This window comes from Entamoeba invadens, assembly GCF_000330505.1.
Source record: "Entamoeba invadens IP1 unplaced genomic scaffold scaff_1105074726711, whole genome shotgun sequence".
NCBI classification, from domain to species: Eukaryota; Evosea; order Mastigamoebida; family Endamoebidae; genus Entamoeba; species Entamoeba invadens.
The window spans coordinates 951593-971714 of record NW_004443648.1 but is presented as its reverse complement, the minus strand read 5'-3'; the positions used below and the strand labels follow the sequence as shown (position 1 = coordinate 971714).

At 34.1% G+C, this 20122-nt stretch overlaps 12 protein-coding genes across 12 annotated transcripts; 9 read left to right on the top strand and 3 right to left on the bottom strand.

Moving 5' to 3' along the window:
- Positions 1-486: 486 nt before the first annotated feature.
- On the top strand, positions 487-1761 carry EIN_059470 (hypothetical protein; the record flags this gene model as incomplete). Its single annotated transcript, XM_004260185.1, has 1 exon — positions 487-1761. The coding sequence occupies one exon, from the start codon at positions 487-489 to the stop codon at positions 1759-1761; it is 1275 nt and encodes a 424-aa protein (XP_004260233.1).
- A 95-nt stretch (positions 1762-1856) lies between these two features.
- On the top strand, positions 1857-2918 carry EIN_059460 (hypothetical protein; the record flags this gene model as incomplete). Its single annotated transcript, XM_004260184.1, has 1 exon — positions 1857-2918. One exon carries the CDS (start codon positions 1857-1859, stop codon positions 2916-2918), a length of 1062 nt encoding a protein of 353 aa, XP_004260232.1.
- A 169-nt stretch (positions 2919-3087) lies between these two features.
- Positions 3088-3660, bottom strand: EIN_059450 (hypothetical protein; the record flags this gene model as incomplete). The annotated part of the gene is made up of 1 exon (XM_004260183.1): positions 3088-3660. The coding sequence occupies one exon, from the start codon at positions 3658-3660 to the stop codon at positions 3088-3090; it is 573 nt and encodes a 190-aa protein (XP_004260231.1).
- Positions 3661-3810: 150 nt separating this feature from the next.
- Positions 3811-5133, bottom strand: EIN_059440 (serine/threonine protein kinase cds1, putative; the record flags this gene model as incomplete). The annotated part of the gene is made up of 1 exon (XM_004260182.1): positions 3811-5133. The coding sequence occupies one exon, from the start codon at positions 5131-5133 to the stop codon at positions 3811-3813; it is 1323 nt and encodes a 440-aa protein (XP_004260230.1).
- A 380-nt stretch (positions 5134-5513) lies between these two features.
- Positions 5514-6044, top strand: EIN_059430 (hypothetical protein; the record flags this gene model as incomplete). The annotated part of the gene is made up of 1 exon (XM_004260181.1): positions 5514-6044. The coding sequence occupies one exon, from the start codon at positions 5514-5516 to the stop codon at positions 6042-6044; it is 531 nt and encodes a 176-aa protein (XP_004260229.1).
- A 412-nt stretch (positions 6045-6456) lies between these two features.
- EIN_059420 (cullin-1, putative) lies at positions 6457-8643 on the top strand (the record flags this gene model as incomplete). The annotated part of the gene is made up of 1 exon (XM_004260180.1): positions 6457-8643. One exon carries the CDS (start codon positions 6457-6459, stop codon positions 8641-8643), a length of 2187 nt encoding a protein of 728 aa, XP_004260228.1.
- Positions 8644-9646: 1003 nt separating this feature from the next.
- EIN_059410 (hypothetical protein) lies at positions 9647-10772 on the top strand (the record flags this gene model as incomplete). Its single annotated transcript, XM_004260179.1, has 2 exons — positions 9647-9907; positions 9987-10772. 2 exons carry the CDS (start codon positions 9647-9649, stop codon positions 10770-10772), a joined length of 1047 nt encoding a protein of 348 aa, XP_004260227.1.
- A 658-nt stretch (positions 10773-11430) lies between these two features.
- On the top strand, positions 11431-12939 carry EIN_059400 (polygalacturonase inhibitor 1 precursor, putative; the record flags this gene model as incomplete). The annotated part of the gene is made up of 1 exon (XM_004260178.1): positions 11431-12939. The coding sequence occupies one exon, from the start codon at positions 11431-11433 to the stop codon at positions 12937-12939; it is 1509 nt and encodes a 502-aa protein (XP_004260226.1).
- Positions 12940-13395: 456 nt separating this feature from the next.
- Positions 13396-13839, top strand: EIN_059390 (hypothetical protein; the record flags this gene model as incomplete). The annotated part of the gene is made up of 1 exon (XM_004260177.1): positions 13396-13839. The coding sequence occupies one exon, from the start codon at positions 13396-13398 to the stop codon at positions 13837-13839; it is 444 nt and encodes a 147-aa protein (XP_004260225.1).
- A 243-nt stretch (positions 13840-14082) lies between these two features.
- On the bottom strand, positions 14083-15036 carry EIN_059380 (purine nucleoside phosphorylase, putative; the record flags this gene model as incomplete). Its single annotated transcript, XM_004260176.1, has 1 exon — positions 14083-15036. The coding sequence occupies one exon, from the start codon at positions 15034-15036 to the stop codon at positions 14083-14085; it is 954 nt and encodes a 317-aa protein (XP_004260224.1).
- Positions 15037-15716: 680 nt separating this feature from the next.
- Positions 15717-16322, top strand: EIN_059370 (hypothetical protein; the record flags this gene model as incomplete). The annotated part of the gene is made up of 1 exon (XM_004260175.1): positions 15717-16322. The coding sequence occupies one exon, from the start codon at positions 15717-15719 to the stop codon at positions 16320-16322; it is 606 nt and encodes a 201-aa protein (XP_004260223.1).
- Positions 16323-17382: 1060 nt separating this feature from the next.
- On the top strand, positions 17383-17856 carry EIN_059360 (hypothetical protein; the record flags this gene model as incomplete). The annotated part of the gene is made up of 1 exon (XM_004260174.1): positions 17383-17856. The coding sequence occupies one exon, from the start codon at positions 17383-17385 to the stop codon at positions 17854-17856; it is 474 nt and encodes a 157-aa protein (XP_004260222.1).
- Positions 17857-20122: the final 2266 nt, after the last annotated feature.

The following is a 20122-nucleotide window of genomic DNA, read 5'->3' as shown; positions in this document are numbered from 1 at the left end:
GTTATGGTAAACACCAATCATTTTAAATACATATCCTGTTTTTTAAATTTATTTTTATGTGAATTTGTTATCTTATTGGGAAAAACAATTTCAAGTTTTTTTGGTGGTATAATTATAATAATTTTGATTCGTCGTTTTTAAACATTTCCAAACTACAATTCCTAGTTTTTATATTAACTTTTTATTTCTAACAAATCTCTGATTGGATAATTAGGCCAATCATTTCTTTGTAAATTTTACTAACATCTATATACCCCATAACTTATACTTTCTGATTCATGATATTACACAGTATATATTATTGGTGGTACTGAGAACTTGTCTTTATGGGGAAGTGTATCAGATCAATATAGTACAAAAAACTATATATATTCTATCAAAGAAATGATTGAGATATGTTAATACATATATAGTAAAATTAATTATACTATTAATAATAGAAGTGAAGCAAATCTCAGAAATCTATTTTTTGAAAATAGACCAGATATGAGTGAATCAAGCCACGTATCATCACACTTAGACAGCTACTCTGCGATGATAGTATCGAAGTACTTTTTGATTCCAAACGACTTTTTGAACCTGATTTGTGTGTGCAAGAAATACAAAGACACTCTAGACAAATTCCACTACAACCCGATTCCTATTTCACAAACGACGATGTTCTTCTTTAAAGGGTTGGAGACTCAATACATATACTCCGACTCAGATCTCATCCTTAATGATATTAACTCATACAAATACATCAACTTCACATACGCACAATACTTAGCACTTTCAAAGCAACGGAAGAACATCTCATTTGGTCTCATTACTTATTATAAGAGCGACGTGATGACACTCGGTAAAACAATTCCAAAAGAAGTCAAAGCGTTACAACCATTTTGCTTCACAAAATGTTTTACACTGATTGACTTTGTCTTGCCAGAAAACGTGAAACAGTTGTCGGTGGGGTGTTTTGCCTTTTGCGACTTTTTGAAAGACGCCAAACTGAATGAGTGGATCCTTCGCCTCCCAGACTTTTGTTTTCAGAAATGTTATTCATTGAGTACATTGAGTATTCCCCCCTCCGTATCGTCAATTGGAAACTCCACGTTTGAAGAATGCAAGGCACTTTCCTTGTTAAGTTTCCACGACAATATCGTCGAAATTGGAACTTCTGCTTTTCTGAACTGTTGTTCTCTTTGTGAGGTCCATTTCTCAAAACACGTGGTTTCCATCAACAATTTGATATTCAAAGGATGCTCCAAACTCACTAAAATTGAGAATATCACTCAAGTCACTTCTTTTGGAGAAAGTAGTTTTGAGGATTGCTGGTCACTTCAAAACATAGTCTTGCCTGAGCAATTGGAAGTCATGGGTAAACGGTGTTTCTTGGGATGCACAGCGTTGTCTTCTATCTCAGTGCCAAGTGGTGTTTGTGTTATTCCAACTGAGTGTTTCATGATGTGTCGATCTCTCAAACGTGTTGTATTAAATAACAGAGTCTTCAAACTCTCAAAGAAGTGTTTTTACAAGTGTTATGAATTGGGCATTGTTGAGTGTTCTGAGTGTGTCAAGAGTATAGGAGAATTCGCATTCTTTCAGTGCAGAAGTTTGAAAAGTATACCAACATACAGAGACCTTACAATTCAAAAGAACGTGTTTGTGGAGTGTTCATTACTTGATGTGTCGAATTTCCACTTCATCAAAGAGCCTCTGAAACACACTCCAGTGAAAAATAAAAGAAGGAAGACACTTTCTGAGTCCTGTTGTATTCAATAGGCAGTTTTTAATTGTATAAAGTGTGTTTTATTTTTGGATATTTGAAATAAAAAGAACGAAACCAAAATTTTTAGTTTTACGAACTAGAAAATGGAATGGAGGACGATATCAAAGACACTGCATATTTGAAAATACAACAAATTGAACGTTTGTACCCAAATAGTGTGATTAAAAAAGTCTCCGGGTCATTTCAACATACAACGACTTATGAAGGAAACAAATCAAAAGCCGTGGACGTTCTCAAAGATATTAAAACAAATAACAGGCAAAAACTCTTTTTTGATGTGAGAAATGGAATTGCGAAAGAAATAAGACCGGTTGTGTGGTATTATTTTGCAACAGAGGGTATTACTTTCGACGAAGTAATTACTTTATGCTCACACCAGTTGTACAACGATTATTGGACTGAAGCTGCGGAGTGTGACTCATTTCAATTGGACAAGAAGCAAGAGAAGACTATTGAAGTCGATGTCGTTCGCATGTTTCCAGAAGGGTACGTCGACGTATTTAAAAGGGCAGACGTCCGTGTGCGGATGAGAAGAATCAAAAGAATGTATGAGCACTACTATCCCAACCCGGGGTATTTCCAAGGATTTGGTGATATCGTCACCGTCTTTTTTGTGATCTTTTGTGAGTATTATATGGGCAAATTGACTGTTGAAAACCTAGAAAAAACAAGTGAAGATGTTCTTAAAATAACGGAAGCTGCTACATACACGCTAGTTGTGTATTTAATGAACAACGTAATTTCAAAGTGTCCAATTCAAAAAGAAAAAATCGAGTTCCACCCCGAGTCCCTATGGAGAGTCGTTGTGACACGATTGGGGAAAGAAGACCCGGACTTCGCATCAAATTATGACGACAATTTAATTGTGAAACAACAGGTCTATGGACTGTTAGTCTGTTTCTTTGCACGACAATTGTCAGTCCACAACACTTGCCCGATATATGATCAACTCATATCAGGGACAATTTGTAAAGAAGCCAACGTGTTCTCTGGGATTGTTAGTTTAGTAGTAGGGTTTGTCAAATTAGTAGTGAGTCGTGGAGGAAATCTTGACGACTTGATTTCGTTTGACAAACAGAACAAAGGCTTTTTCAAAAGTGTCACGCCAAGTGACATCTCCGCTCTCATCGCAAGTGCTTGGAATTATTGATTCATTTCTTTTCCTTTTTTTGAGACATTCATAGAACGCTCAACAGTAGCATTTCGTTCAATTATTTGGTTATAAAACAACGACATACAAAAGCTAAAAAGCAAAGAAACAAAAAAAATCGAATTCAGGTGAGCGTACTTTGTGTCATGTCAAATACTTATATTGAAGACTATGGCTGATGTTCGGGTGTACTCTTTGGATATACAAAAGTCAAGGGTTGTTCCAAAACAGGAAGCATCCACCTGTATACTCGCCTTTCAAGCTCTTTGACTCGAAGGGAGCCACACTTCCCATAATTTGCTAAGTTCTTGAATGTTAGAGCAATCTGCCTTTTGGGTAAAGAGTATTGTGAGGGATCATCCGCAACATCCGGAAGCAATTCAATGGAGCAAGTTGGCCGATCAACTCGCTCTTTGCGAGGCTTTTTCTGTTTAATGTGTTTGGGGGACTCGGCAAGAGAAACGGAGTTGCGAACAACCTCTTTTTGTTGCGATGTGCAGGAAATCCGATTGGGGGATTCGTCCGAATCAGTTAATAGACCCTCTTCTTTTTCTTCACGGTCTTTAACCCGAGTCTTTGATGTGGGTGGGGTATCAAGTAGTGTCTTTTGAACACCGAAAGGAGGGATTTCTGCTTCTGTCGTCTTTTGTTGTTGATCCTCGTCAAGTTTCTTTTGCTCTTTTTGCTCTGCTAACTCGCGTGTGTACTTTCGTGTTTTTCTCCTGAAGGGTGTCTTTGGCATCAACTAGTTTAATAGTTCATTATATTTTGGGTAATCTTCTATAATCTCAACAATTTGAAATGTTTTTAAACCCAATTTATATTTTTTTCCTAAACTCCAATACATAAATTACTTCACTTTTTTTGCAAAAAATAAGATTTTTGAAACCATTCAAATGGTGTAAAAAATACAAAACGCACTTTTACTTTGTGAATATCCAAACAATTCGCCCATTCTTTTTTGTTGGCAATTGATTGGAAAATCCACATTCGTCTTATCGTCTTCAAAAAACTCGTGCTCAAGGCAAGTCGCAAAACCAAGTCTTTTCTGTGGGTCAAGGACAAGCATGTTCCCAATCAAGTCTTTTAACATTTCAGAACGTTCATTAAAGTCTTTATTTGGGCAAATCTCGTTTTTTAAAATGTGTCCAACAGCCTTTACCTCTGCATCGTCTTCATCATTAAAAACAAAGGGGTATTCCTTGGTCGACATTACAAACATCAAAACACCCGCACTCCAGACGTCTGTTTTGAACCCATCATAAACAACGCCTCGGAGTATTTCTGGTGGTGCGTACATATCCGTTCCACAAAGGGTCTCGGCGTAGTGTGTGTCGTCGACCTTCTTTCCAAAACCGAAGTCCGTCAGTTTGACAATCTGGTCTTTTGTTATCATAACGTTTTCGGGTTTAATGTCTCTGTGTATGACACCGAGCGAGTGGAGGTATTTCAGCGCTTCGAAAAGCTGTTTCGCGATGTTACGTATGTATTTTTCATTCATCAGCTTGTTCGTAAATATTAGATGAAACAGATCATGTCCTTCAACATACTCCATGACAATGTACTTGAAATAGCTTCCATTGAGACATTCAATAAACTTTACAATGTTTTTGTGGTCAAGTTTCTTGAGCAAATCGCACTCTCGTTCAACATTTTTACTTTTTTTCTCACTCAAGTCTAAAACCAAAAGTATCTTCATTGCAAATTTCTCCCCTCCGTTGGTCACTTCTCTCACAACTCCAGCCCCACCACTTCCTAAAAACTTCCCAATTTCATATTTTTTAAAAACATTGCACGCTGTGTTTTCCACTTCAAAAACTTGCAAGTCAATAAAACAATAACTCACAGAGTCTTTGTCCACATGTGGTCTTAGTACAGACAACTCGTCGTAGCATCTTATCTCTTGGGCTTGTCCCCTTTGTGTTCTTTCGTTGTTGATGTAGGTTCCATTTGTTGACTTGTCGATGGTGCAGAATTTTTTGATGTTTGTGAGGTCTGAGTCTAGTGGTGTGCACTCAATAATTACACAGTGGCGATTACTGATCACGTCTTCTTTATATCCACAAACAGTGTTGGACCTTCCAAGGATAAAAGGTGTCTGGTTGATCTCCAAATCTGGTTTTGACGTTGTGTTTGATTTTAGAAATACGAGTGGTTTTCCAGGAATCGCTTTGTTCGGACCGGGCTGTATAATGCTTTGTCCTTTAATTGACATTGTTTAATGGACCTTGTTTCATAATTTACGCCCATAAGCTTTTTCGTTCCGTCAATTTCGTGAAAAAAAACAAAATGAGTGTTTGTGATTCAATTATGAATGAATTGTTGAATACTTTTAAAAAATTTCCGAAAAACATTTAAACTGTTATAATCAACAATAATTATTTTAATAATAATTATTTTATTATCATCAATATTTTTCTTTTATTATATACAAATAATAAAGATATGATAATAAATAGTAAAAATATTTAGCTCCATTAGAATTATAAATAATAATTCTATTATTCAATAATCCATTTACCATAAGATTATGATTTATTTTATACTTTAAATATTAAAAATTTTTGGCTTTTTTAGAAAACTTCAAGTCACAGTATGGAGCAAGAGAAAATAACAAGTGACTTATTGGAAACACTGCAAGGGTGGTGTGGCTTCAAAAAGTTCAATATTATTTATGATACCGACATCGACCCTATTAACCTTAGTCTCATCGGAAATTTGGTTCTTCACAGATCGCACATCTACTACGTCATCATCGACAAAGCTGGAAACGTTTTTGGGTGTTACAACAAGGGTTCTGTAAGGGAACTTTGTCTTAGTGTCGATGACCCATCGCACTTTGTGTTCTCACTTAAAAACACTATGTCACCATTAACAAAACCAAAGCAATTTTTTACTATAAAGAATAACCACAGGTGCTTTTATATGCCTAATTCTGATGAGGAATATAGTCTTTTCAGGATCGGATTTAAAGGCGGAATTCGAATTGGAAAACCAAACACTTTTAATAGTTATTGTTATAATATTCAAAATACTTACCCGGAACTTAAAGACTCTACATTACTTGGACTGAGCGGTCAACAATTTTCGGTCGAGAGGATACTCCTTATTCAAATAAGTGAATGAGTTTTATTATTTTGTGTTCACTCATTTGTTTGTTACTATCAAAATAAATTAAATATATTAAATGTATTATTTTTTATCATCGTAATCAACTTTTGTGATCGACATTTGTCATTTAATCACAATGATATTTTATTTATTATTACTTCTAGTAATATAATAATTAATTATTGACTGAATTGATGTGTTATGGTTAAAATTAAATTTAAAATAGTTTAAAAAAATTGGTTATAAATTATTACTATCAATTATTAAAAAAGTAATTAATAATTAACTTATTTTAATATAAATACTGGTATAATTAATTGTTGTAATAATAATAGATTCACAAAAAAACAACAAGAAAAAAATCTCAGAGAAAAAGAAAGTGATTGACGTGAACATATTAATAGTGAACTAAAAAAAACTAGTTTCAATGCAATCACTCTTCCCCAAGAATTGTACCGAAGAACAATACAAAGAACAACAAACAACACTTTTTTCGAAATTCCAAACGATGATGGACTCGGAGGAGGTGAGCGAGAGCAGTGAATACATGATGCTCTACAACATCGTTTTTTCGTTGTGCACATCATTGGATGACACACTGAAGGAACGCCTTTATTATGACATTTTTAATTTCATTACAAAGCAAACGATGACTGCGGCGGAGAAGTTGAGTAAAGAAAGCGATGTCGGACTTCTCACGGATTATACCAGACTTTTCAAGCAATTTGAGAATGGGGTGAATGGTATTAAAAAGGTCTGCAAATACTTAACCAAATTTGTCATTGAAATGGAGATCAAGCAGAAGCGTGGGAAGTCGAGATTTAGAGATGTTGGAGATATTGGGAAGATCGAGTGGAAGAGAAACGTCTTCGACAACTTAAATAAAAAACTTTACGAAATCTCGTCGACACTAATACAGCACGCAAGAGTCTCCGACGAACGAAAGAGTTTGGAAGTTGTGAGGGAATATACCAAAAGTTTGATAGTGTTACACAGTGTCATGGATAGTGATGTTATTGGGTTATATGTGTCTTCATTTGAAGAACCGTATTTAAAACAGTTGACAGAAGAGACGGAAACTTGGATTGCAAGTACATTCAATGAGTTGGAAATCATCGAATATATCAAGGAGGGATTTTTAAAGGTGTCCAAAGAGCAGAATGTGATCGGCAACTGCCTCGAGTCGATTACACTTGAAAAGATTATGAGCGTTATGTCGGACGAGATGTGGATGAAAAAGCGTGAACAAATAAAGCCGCACATCAACAAGATTTTTGAGAGGTGTATAAAAGAAGATATCGCACTTCTCTACACAACGTTTTCGAGGTGTTCAAATTCACGAGAAATGTTGACGGACTTGAATGAGGGATATGCCTTTTGGATAACCAAAATAATGAAAGAGGCACTCGACGAGTACAAACCCACGAAGAACACCAATTACGTTGGATTGATCGAAATGTACATTGGGTGTTATTTGAAGATTATGGATTTACTCAAAGTATTTGAGGGGAGTTCTGCCTTCATGGAAAGCGTTAAAAACGGTGTTGCAAACTTTTTAAATAGTCCTGACAACATGTACCATGAAGAGCACCCCAAATACATCGCACTTTATATCGACTTGTTGTTACGACGTGTTGGTCCTGGCAAAGAAGCGTTGGACGTTGTTTTAAGCAAAGTCGACAACTCGATGAATTTATTGCAAAGCGTTGAGAACAAAGACGTCTTTATGGTGATGAACACCAATTTAGTCGCCCGACGGTTATTAAACACGATCAGTGGGTTTGACGAGAGTGTTGAGAAATGCGTTATTGAAGGAATCAGGAGTGTGTGTGGCTGTGAGTACATTTCGAAAATAAATCACATGAACCGTGACATTAGTAGTAGCGTGGAGTTGGATGTTCTTTTCCACGAAAAAGTTAAAACACCGTTGTACGTCAATGTGCTCACATTGGGTGTTTGGCCTTTTAGTAATGAAACCGTCCCTTCTGAAATATTGCCCAAAGACATCAGTGCCGCGGAAAAGGAGTATGAAGCGTTTTATCTAAAGAAGGGGAAGTCGAAGAAATTGGTGTGGTTGAATCATTTAGGCAAAGCGATGGTATTGGTCAGAGTTGGTAGTTTTAAAGTTGATTTGTTAATACAAACAAGTGCTTTCTGTGTTATGAATTTAATCAATCAGTATGGGAGTGATTGGGAAGCAAAAGGGCATGTCCAAAAGGCTCAAGTTTTTTCGGCATACGAGACGTTGCGTCGGCTTGGTGTAATTGAAGAGAGTGAAGGGAAGGTGTGTATTAAGCGTGAGTTCTTTTTGAGTCAGAAGACTCGGCGAATAGTCATCAACTGTAGCGAACAAACTGAGAGAGAAAAAGAAAGTGATGTTGAAAAAGAGCTTCAAAATAGTCGTAAAGTGGTGATGCAGTCGTTTATAGTGCGCATCATGAAACAGAAAAAGTACATTTCGCACAACGATTTGGTCGCGGATGTGTTTAAAATTTCATCAAGCAAATTTGTCCCAACGATTTCGCTCATCAAGGACACGGTGGAGTATCTCATCGAGAAAGAATATATCAGGAGAAGCGAACAAGATCCGTCGTGTTACGAGTATGTGTATTGAACCCATTTATTGTATTTTATCTCTTGAGTTGTGTTATTAGTATCTATTAATATTGATAATAGTACAACTGACCTTTAAAAAATAAAAACTGTATTAATAAGCAACCTAATAATATATTAAAATTATGGATTTCAAAGACTTTTGGATTGTTGAGTTGAGAAAACTAAAACGCGAAAATAGATTTAAACACAAAGAAAAACATACAGCAAATTTTTAATTATAATACCAAAACGGAAAAAATACGACTGAATTTATTGTTTTTTTTTCATAAAAAAAAAAATAAGTAATTTCATTATAAAATAAAATCTCTTTTAGTTTTTGTATGCTATTCCCGTTTTTATAAACAAAAAAAATGGATTATATCAAAAAAAAAGGCAAAGATAAGAATTAAAATTATCATCAACTCAGAAATGAAAACAATATGATTTGTAAATTGAATTGTTTATTTTACTATATATTTACTACTTTCATTGTTCTGTCTTTAGAGTTGTAGCGAAAATTTTAAAACGCGAAAAAATCCAATTTTTACTGCCCTCATAATTATATCGGAGTATTAAATGATAACATATAAACTATTGCACTTAATTACACCTATTTTGAATAAGATGTTTACAATAGTTTTCCGATATTATTAGGCGAATTACGTGGGGAAAACCCCAATGAATTGCTTGTTCAACCGCAGTTAAATAATGGAAATGTGTCAAAAAAACAAATTTGTCTCTTATCGCCAAAAAATAAGACAAATTTTATATACGAAGTACAATAAACTATACTTTTATAGTTCACTTGACATTTTCATGGACAATCCAAAGTGTTCGATGTAATTATTCTGTCCCACAACATCAAGGAGTTTGTGAGTGATGTCCAGCCCTAATAATATTTTGATCATCCCACAAAAAAACTAAAGAAAAGAAATGTCAACGGCAAGATTTCCCGAATGTACACATCAATTGGCGTCTCTTCTCAATCTTGGTTGACTGACAGTTTCAAACTCTAAATTCATATGGCCACCTACAACACAACTACCCAACTGAACATCTCACCTTTGCTCGCTTCAGACAAGATGTCCGTATGTTCCGAGACATCCCCAACGTCCGCACCAGTAGTCTGGAGCAGTGAAGAACAAACACTGTTAGAGCAGAACATCCCCAAACTTGAAATGTCGGAGGCCAATTTGAAGTCGATATTTGAAATAGCCATGTTGTTTCCTAATAAGTCGTTACAACAGCTAACAATGAGACTGAATTGGCTTCCTTTGAAATCGGTTTGTTCTTTAACAAATTGGTATGTTGTTACCTTCATATCACTAGTGGAGTAAAGACCTTTTCAATGTTAATGAATAGAAAATTGGTTGGGAGGAGTACTGTAGACAAAATCAAAAGACGCCACAAAACCAGTCTCCCAAGACTGCCCCGTCGCCCAAAGCGAAAATTGAAAAAACGATGAATAGGCGGTCGTGTCAGTTTGTGTCAAAGAAGCGAGAGAACGAAGAGAAATTCCGGAAACGGCACTCAGTTCCGAATCAAACTGAAACACAAACACTCAGCGAAGAAACTAAAGGGTTGTATACCCCACAGTTGGGAGGGGATTCGATGAGTACAGACTCTGATACCCACATCACTGGATTAATCAAAACAAAGGAAGTACGACACTTGAAACATAACAGAGGTTCTGCTATGTTCATTCAAGTCCCTCCAATAGAAGAGTCAAGTTGTCCCGTTGTCATGAATCAAACAATTAATCAAAATGGGTACACACAACAACAATGCCAACAACTACACCAACTCCCAACTCTCGAACAATTCAATAGACAACCACCAAAGTATCAACTCAAACTCAATTTATTTAATGGCGGAGAGAAAGAAGAGATATCAAGACAAATCACTGGTCTTGTGATGAACAATGAATCGATACTTAGGTATTTGGAGTCATCGAATGGACAAAACATCGACTCAAATTACCTCAACGCATTTTGTTTAAACGTTCAAAACTTGGTGGGGCTCTCGGAACAACTCGCAGCACCTATGGGGCTCCCGTTCTTTTCAAATCAAATTGTTATGAACCCTTCGTTCCACCAAGATAGCGCAAACCACATTGGAAAGACGGGGTTCGGTCAATCTGAATTGTAACATTATGTGCTCTCCTTATTATTTTAATTAGTTATTTTTTAGCCTCTTTTCCTGTTTTCATGAAATTTGAAGTGTTTACTTAAATTTTCTGTGTTATTTCTGTGTAGATTTTAACTTTACTTTTAATATCAATATCTGGATGGGAAATATGTATTATAATAACATTTTTATTGTTTGAAAATGTTATTTGTAAATAATAAGAATAACAAAATATTATATTAAAACTATAAAATACAATAAATCCAAAAAATCTATTTGTTATTATAAAAAGAACTACCACTTTTGAGAATCATAAAAACATTAGTTACTTAAACTAAAACAATTAACAAAAAAATGTTATAATATAATATAATAAAAAGCATAATAATACAACAGATCAAAAGTGTTGTGTGGAGGGTGTTATATGATTGTAAAATGTGTTTGACGAAGAATTAAGAAAATACAATATAGTAAAATTATTAATTTTTTTAATAAAAAAAGAAAATCTTTCCAAACACTTAGTTTTTTCATTTGCATTTGTTTCAATGAATTTGCCATGAATTTCATAGAACATAAACCACAAGTCAACTTTTTGTAAAAACAGCAAGTCGTTATTGAATTGGTTTTTAAAATGCCACTCTTTTTCATCTTTAAAAAACTCTTTAGAACTCCAAAGTAGATGCTTTGTTTCTTGTTTCTAATAAGCACATTGGCGACACAGCCAGGGGAATTTGACACATTAAGCAACTTTTATACTGAGTTGGCAGGCAACGAATGGGTCAAAAATACGAATTGGTTGAATGAAAAAGTAGATGTCTGCGACTGGTATGGTATCACATGTGACAAAGATGGGTATGTTTACCAAATCACCCTATCAAGCAACAATTTGGTCGGAGTTTTACCAAAGCTTTCTGGTCTAACAAAATTATATGCTTTGGTTATAGACAACAACCAAGTCTCTGGATCATTAACTGCACTTAATGGGCTCTCTCTGTTCGAGGCAATTTCAATTAAAAACAACAAATTCAGTGGCTATGCCAATGCCGAAGGGACAATATTACGATTTTTCCATGCTGATAACAATCAGTTTGACGACATCTTATATTTGGTAAAGAACTGTCCATTGCTTGAAGTTATTGGTTTAACTGGAAACAAAGTGATGACAATTCCACGTTCAATTAATACTTTAATTCACCTCAGAACACTGTCTTTAGGCTCAAACAGCATCACATCAGAGATCCCTCCACTGACCAATTTAGTCAAATTGGCTACCATCGACTTGAGTAATAATCAGATTGTTGGTGCTATCCCAGAGTCTTTGGGATCTCTTCCAAGCATAGTCGAGATCTTGTTGGGCCACAACAAGATCTCTGGCAAGCTTCCTTCCAGTTTATTTAGTGGCAAGTCGTTAGTGTTAATAGACCTTTCCAATAATGATATCACTGGTGACTTAAGTCCTATGAATTATTCCCCTGTTGTCACTTCCGTCTACCTCAAAAACACGCAAGTCAGTGGTAAATTGCCGGAATTGATAGTTTCAAGTGTGCAACTCTTAGACGTCAGAGGAACACAAGTGTCATGCCCAGTGCCTTATATGTATAGAGAACGAGTTTTAGCGGATTGCCCTGCTTTAGTTACAGTGACTTCACATGGTATGTCGAAATGCCCGGACTTCGAAAATTTGGTCAATGGTGCTTTGTACCCAATGTTAGAGCAAATTGGCGATATCATCGATTTTAAGTTCGGATGGATCATAACAGAAAACACGGAGTATCCAACAGGGTATTACTCAATGCACGGAAACACTGAAGTCCAAGGCGACTTCATGTTCTCATGCGTCAATGCACTCTACAACTCTTCAAAAGCTATGAGCTTCTATCAATGTTTGAGTTCAAGTTTGGACTCAGTCCCACTCGACTTCACTTTGTGCGCAGAACATCAAAGACTTGACCCAATTGCTATTACAAAGTGCACAAATGACGCGTATGGAAAACAACTGATTAAGGATGGTATGGACGACGTCAAGAGACTCGGTTCAACGTGGTCACCTACCGTTTATATCAATGACAAGTTGTACTGTTTGTACGACTCATCTCCATGCGGTGCTGCAACTATTGAAGATTGGATTAGGGACGTCTGCAAGGAATATAAGGGCGACAAAAAGCCTGAAGCGTGTGGCAATAATTGATTTCCATTTCTATTGAGTTGTTGGACTTCTTGTATTGATATAGTTAAATATACCATTCTGAATGGATTATGGGTTGTAAAACAAATGCTATTATATAGTTTAAAAATAATATTCAAATGTGTTGTAAAAAAGAAAATTTGAAAAACAAATACTCAAAAAAAATATGGATGAATCTGTTGAGTCTATTTGTCGTCTTTTTTATATCAATTGATTATCATTGTTAAACTATAAATTAAAGTTTGGTTGTTTTTTAAAATATTATTATTGAAAACTATAGTTAAATAGTACTTAAATTAATATTAAAATGATCAAAAACCATAAAAGAGTCTTCTTCTGTTGTTGGTAGGAAAGATGGTAGGATTTCTATTTCAATGCGAAATACCTTTCTATCAAAAACAGCAACTTTGACGCAAAGGACACCTATATAAGCCAATTGAAAATCAACCACAATATCAGATGAAACAAATCCTCTTTGTAGCACTCATTTTCTCTGCACTTGCGTTCAGAGGAAGACATGAGAAGCCAATTGAAGACTCACAAGTCCCAGAAGGTTCAATGGCACCACCCGAGTTCCCACATAATGACCACAACCACGGTCCTCACTTCCCACATCCGCCACACGTGCCTTGTGAAGATGGAAGTGAGTCTTGTGACTCAACCATCCCACCACCTTTCCCACCAAAAGACGGTTCAGATGTGCCATTTGGTTCAGAAGTCCCACACTTCCCACCACACCATCCACATGATGACAACTCAACTGCTCCTTTTGAAGGATCAATGGACTCTCAAGTCCCTGCACCTTTTCCATTTGGTCCAAAACATCCAGAACACAACAACCACATTCAAAAGGACCCAAGAAATGAACGAAAGAGAGTCGTCAAACAAGCAAGAAAGTTTTAAGGAAATAATTCATTTGTTACTAAAAGATTAGTTCTTTTATTAATAAAAGAGTCTATTTTCTATAAATACATCGAAACTATTTCAAATAAGTAAAAAATCTATAAAATTCTATTATCGAAATCACTACAAATTTTAATATTGGTGATTTGGTTCGATTCAAACTTTTAGTCTTATTACTATATTAATTGTATAAGAAATTAATTAATAAGACGAGTCGACTAATAAAAATGAAAACTGAATGAATTAAAGTGGGACTTTGTCCATTTCTCTCAAAGCGTCGACGACAGTGAGAATAGTTGGGTCTAAACTGCTCTCTGTGTCTTTTGCAAATGTGTTCAGTTTCCTGTTCGCAATGACCATACACATTGCTCCAAATCTGACCCACTTGAGTCCCGAAGCAATCAAACTGAAGATGGAGATTTCCATTTCAAAGTTTTCAGGCCTAACACCGTCAAAGTCGAAGGAGAGTGCATTTTCAATAGACGTGACTGTTCCCGGCAACTCATCGAAGAGAAGTCTTCCTTGGCAGTTAAAGAAACCGGGGGCAGATGCAGTGATACCGACTTTACATGGTAATTTGTGCTTTTCCGCACTCTTCTCCAGTGCCTCGACCATCCGTGTGTCTGGCATTGATGCATAAGGGTGGATTTTTCCTTTAAATCTGCGATTGTCTGGAATAGCCTCATCGAGCAACCTATCGATGGTGTTCTCAAGTTCGGTCACCTTTGGGTTTTGTGGTTTAATATCATAGAAGAGTCCAGTCGAGTCAAGGCCAACGGCGTATTTCGTCAAAATAGTAGTCCCGAGTTTGGTGTCGATACTCAAAGCACCGGAAGTCCCCACACGGATGATGTTCAGTGGTTCAGTGACTTTCTTTGGTTGTCTCTTGTCGATGTCAATAGCCTTAAGAGCCAAAATCTCGTTTAATACGATCTCTGACGACCCAGTACCCATTCCGTGTGTAATAATAGAGACTCTAAAATTGTCACCAGTACAATTACCAGTCATCACAGAAAGCCCTCTATGGTCCTTTCTGAATATCGGTTGTGTCTTATCGAAAATTAAGTCGGCAATTTTTGGAACACGTTCGGGGTCACCAACTACTATGATGTTGTTGGCAACTTGGTCTGCGGAGACGGAGAGATGGTATATGACGCCATGTGTGGCTGGAAGTGTTGCTTCGTTGATATTAGTCATATTGAATACACTTTTGAGATCACTGAAGTTCGTTTTTGAATGACCGAAGCGGGTGGAGAATTCTCTCGGTTTCGAATATAACAAGTTTGGAACGTGTGGCGGCTTTGTTTTTGACTCTTTCACCTTCTCTTCATTCTTTTATACCTTCTGTTTTTTGCTTTGGTTATTTTGTTTAGTTTTTGGATAAAAAATCAGTTAAGATGGAGTTGATTTATGCGTTTGAAAGTCTGTTGATGCGGGAAAACAGCACCATTTTGCATTATGTCTTGCTTTTTTCCTTTATCACTTTTTAAGAGTTTAGTCTCTTTTTATTCTAACATCTTAAAAATATTACTTAAGATTTTATTTGTGTTGTTTTGAAAAATAATTTACAACTAATTTTTTTTATTGTTACTATTTCGTATTTCAGTGAATTAATTAGACAAAATAATAATGTAAATTATCGGGCTATTTCGATGTTGATGATACAATAATTGCTTTATTCCGACATAAGAATCACAAACATGTCAATCAGTTTTAGTTATTTTAATAATAAGTGAAACTACTTTCATTTTAATATAAATACCATTACTATAATTACAATCACATCATTTAATTAATAATTAACAATTAACAATTGTATAATTATTTATAGTAAAATAAGTTATAAAAATAATTTATTAAACCAGAACTATAGATCAATGGGTGTTTCCTTTTCAAGTCAGCACCAAAAGCGCATTGTATCAACCGCCAACTTTTGTGAGACAGACACCCCTCTTAATGTTCACTCATCAACACGCGAATTTGAGTTTTTATCCATAGAAGAATTATTTGACTCAATCACCCCACACTGCACATATGAAACATTATACGATAGCCTTTATTACGAGCTTTCTCCTCGCCACTTTAACGCAACAGTATCTTTCCACCAACGAGTGTATTTAGTGATTTGGACGACTGACGAGATCTTTGGGTGTTATATTCCCCACATCAATTCTCCACCACGGAGCCGACTGGTGAACAAATCGAGGAGTTCACAACCCTTCTTCTTTTTTTCGATTAAGAACCCACACAACAAAATCTTCTCCTTTAAAATCGAGAACAACCAAACCTCACTCTTACTCTTTAATAACGCCGAACTGAGCTTTGTATGTACCGTCTTTAATTGTTTCTCTATCAAAACATCAAATGAAATTACACTCAATTTCGGACACGGCTTCTCAGATATCCACTCGAAATTTACAGACGAACATCTCCACTGCACACTCTACTTAAAACGGTTGTTGGTGTTTAATGCAGTGAATTAATGATGTCTATACAAATAATCTTCAAATTACTAAAAGACACAATTCAAACTGAGGATTGGTGTTATAATAGAGACGGGCGGGAGGTCGCGATGAAAGGTATAACAACACTAATACGTCAAATGGGCATGACATTTGTAAACGAGAGCAAAAGAGTCACTAATTAATAGCAAGGAACTTGAAATTATACAAGAACATGACAAGCCTCGAAGCCATCACAACTCCACTGAATTCATCTGTGGTGACGTCAGAGAATAACGTGGATGTTGCAGTTGAGATACTTGGGAATGTGAGAAGGGCAAATGATTCTCTTCGAGAGTCAACACTCCGTCTGCAACAAATGCAAAGTAATTTACAAGAAGATGAGGCCGCTTTAAAACGTGCGGCTTGTCGCAGAAAATTCAACATCGCGTTTTATAGCGGATTTGCAATTGCGGCACTTCTTCTTGTCATTTATGCTGCTTGTAAGTTTTACTTCAAATTGAATGTGTTGTGAATTCATTACCCAATTCATAGTGGGGAAAACAGAACCGTTTTATCAGGAAATTGGGATATACAATAATGATTTTTGAATGGTTCAATTATTATAATTTAAATGGTTTTATTTTTTTTTTTTGGTTGAAACAGAGAAATATAATTTTATTTACTATTGTAAATACTATTAATGTTTTTTGAAAAGATTTCATATATAAACTTATTATAAACTATTTAATAGAATAAAAAAAAGAAATTTTTAAAAATAATGATAAATAAGAATTATAGTTTAAGTATTATAATATAATAATAGAATAACTCAGAAAAATTATATTTAAATAATAACTTTCCCGGAAAATTACAATTTTGAAGTGGAATTTTTTGGTGAAAACAGACTTTGAGGTCCAAATGACGTAAATGAAAAACAATAAAAAACTCAGAGATGAAGTTTTTGAGTTTTGGCTAGTTTATATGAACTATAAAGAAGTTATAAATAAATGAATAAAGGCATATAAAAAAAAGTGAATGATGAAATGTTTGGAAAGAGATAGAGAAGTGTAGAATGTAGACAACAAAACTGGAAAAAACAATGAGCGAGCAAAAAGCTAAGACAACAGTGGGATTAACTCTTTCCGAGGTATGTCACCTCAAACTCTCTAAAGCACCACAGAACAAGTTTACGAACCGATTCTGTGATGAGATTTGCGTTGGATCTGTCGAAGAGACCGATAAAAGTGAACGACTTGAGAAAGCGAACAAGGCACTGGAGAATCACAAAGAGGAAATGAAGCCAAGAAGTGACAAAGGAAAGGCGTACAAAAAGTGGTGGAAAGAGGATGAGGTCTGTAATTTTTATAAAGGTCTTATGGCATGTGGAGTGGACTTCTCTCTCTTGGAGGCGTACTTCAACTACACAAGAACAAGAACTCAACTTAAAAACAAGTACAAAGTCGAGGCAAAGATTCGACCAGATTTGATCGAGAAAGTCACAAATTTTAGAGGACAAATCGACGATGAGGATTTTAAAAGAATTATGGGGTCGATTGGGGCTAATTCACTTTGAGACGCAGATTGGAAAAGAAATGCGTTGTGTGAGTAATTCATTGTGTTTATATCGTTTTGAGGTGTCATCTTTTTTTTATCGGCTTTGAGTTCTTCACTTTTTCTCAAAATTCGTCACTTTTTTTTAAAACACAATTGTTGATTTGATAGGTTTATTAGTAATTAACTATATTTGAATTAATTGTAAAATAAACTATTAATAATAAATATTATTATTATTAATTATAATATAAATATATTAGATGATTTGAAAGAGTTGAGGTTTTGTTTTTTAATCAAATAAAAATCTGTGTATGATTTTTCGTTTTAAGAAAAGTGATAATTTTGATGTTGAAATGATGTTAAATTGATTGAACGGGATTTTAGTTTGACAAAATGATTAATTTTTCAATGTTTGAACAATCATGTAATTATTTTTCGTTTATGAAAATGTCAATAAACACTGTACTTTGTTTAATAACAAATATCCTTAAATATAGAGTTTAAATACTTAATTTATGTTATTATTACGAATCACATTTAGTGATTCGTAATAATCACAATAATAAAAATAAAAACTATTGAAAAAGATTTGGAAGTTAAACAAAACGCTTTCAATATAAATAAAAAGTAGAAACTCCTATATTCCATATGTCACAAACATACTTCGACCCACTCACGATTACAGAGGAACAGTTTAAAGTGTTAATAACAAACAAAGAATCAAACAAAGAAATTATCGACTCAATTCTTGAAACAAGAAAAAGTTTCATTGAAAACCTCCAGAACGTCATTTCTCCTTCAGAGAAAAAAGAACCAGAAAGTATCAAAGAAGTATGATACTTCTTGTTTCTTTTGAAAGTTTTAAACTTATAATAAATACTAATTTGATTGTTTTGATTTATTTTATTACAAAATGGTTTATTTTGTAATAATTAAATAATATATTAATCAAAGCCAAAATTTAAGAGTGTTAACGTGATAGACCACTTTTATGTGGATGGCTTTAAAAATCTTACACATTTTTGTTGTAATTGATATAAAATTTGCCTAAGAGTTTAGAAAAAAATACGTTTTTTGGACCGAATTCATAAAAAACCGATTTTTTTGAAAGTTAAAACAGAAAAATCAAATTTTATTTTTAGTAAAAGTCATCTTTTACTTTTACCATTTCAATTAATTTGCCGCAAAAAAAAATATTTTTGGTAAAAATTTTAAGACTAAAGTTTTTTTATTAATTAACTTTAGTTTATTTAATTAATTGTATAAACTATATTTAATCAAAAAAATTATTGAAATTGAAAAATTTGAAAAATAACAAATAATTTGTCATAAAATACTATGGCATAGTTTACTGTGGATAAGCTGAAAAGGTGTGGATAGTAAATATAGATAGACAATCTTTATTATTACATGTTAGATGTAATGAGTAACATGACTTGTATTTTTTGATGGTTTTTGTTCGTATTTGCCGTATAATTCTATTCTAATTAACTTGTGTTGTTATGATTTTTTTTAATAACATAAAAAATAACTTATGGTAACAATGTGGTAATTTGCCATTTAACTTTTTAACGTTTTTATAGTAAAAATTACATTTTATTTAACTATGTTAATAGAATTTGTTTTGTGATTATTCTGTCATTTTTATGTTCATAAATAATGTACTATTGTAATATAATTTATTGTTATTAATTAATAGTTTAGTTTAGACATAAAACCTCAATGTTTAACATTTTCAACAAAACCAGAATATAATTTAGGATGTAATACCCGTCTTTATACGTATAATTTGCGCCAACTAAAAGAACTTTATTTAACAAATTTCAATTTTCAAATATTATTATTAAAATAATAAACTAATGGAGTGTTTATATAAATTACAATACTATTAGTAAAAAGTGATAATAAATGCAATTTTGAGCCACGATAAACAAAAAAAATAATATAATTGTTAATTGATACTAAAATTAAATATTTTATAATGCAAAAAACGGGAATTTTCCCAAATTATAATCACATAAATCACTTTTGAAATGTTTTTTCAATTAAAAAAAACGAAAAAAATAGTGTTACATGTATCAAATAAACGGGATAATACACGTAAATTTTGTTAATTATTTTATTTGTTCATTTTGATCTATTCTTATTTTACCACTCCACAAAAAGGCTGAAAATAGCGTTTTTTTTTACTATGAAATTATTGCGAAACTTGGAAATACTCTTTATGGGGGTATTCATGTTTGTGTATCATTTTTGTCCCATAAATGATTATAAGTAACAATTAT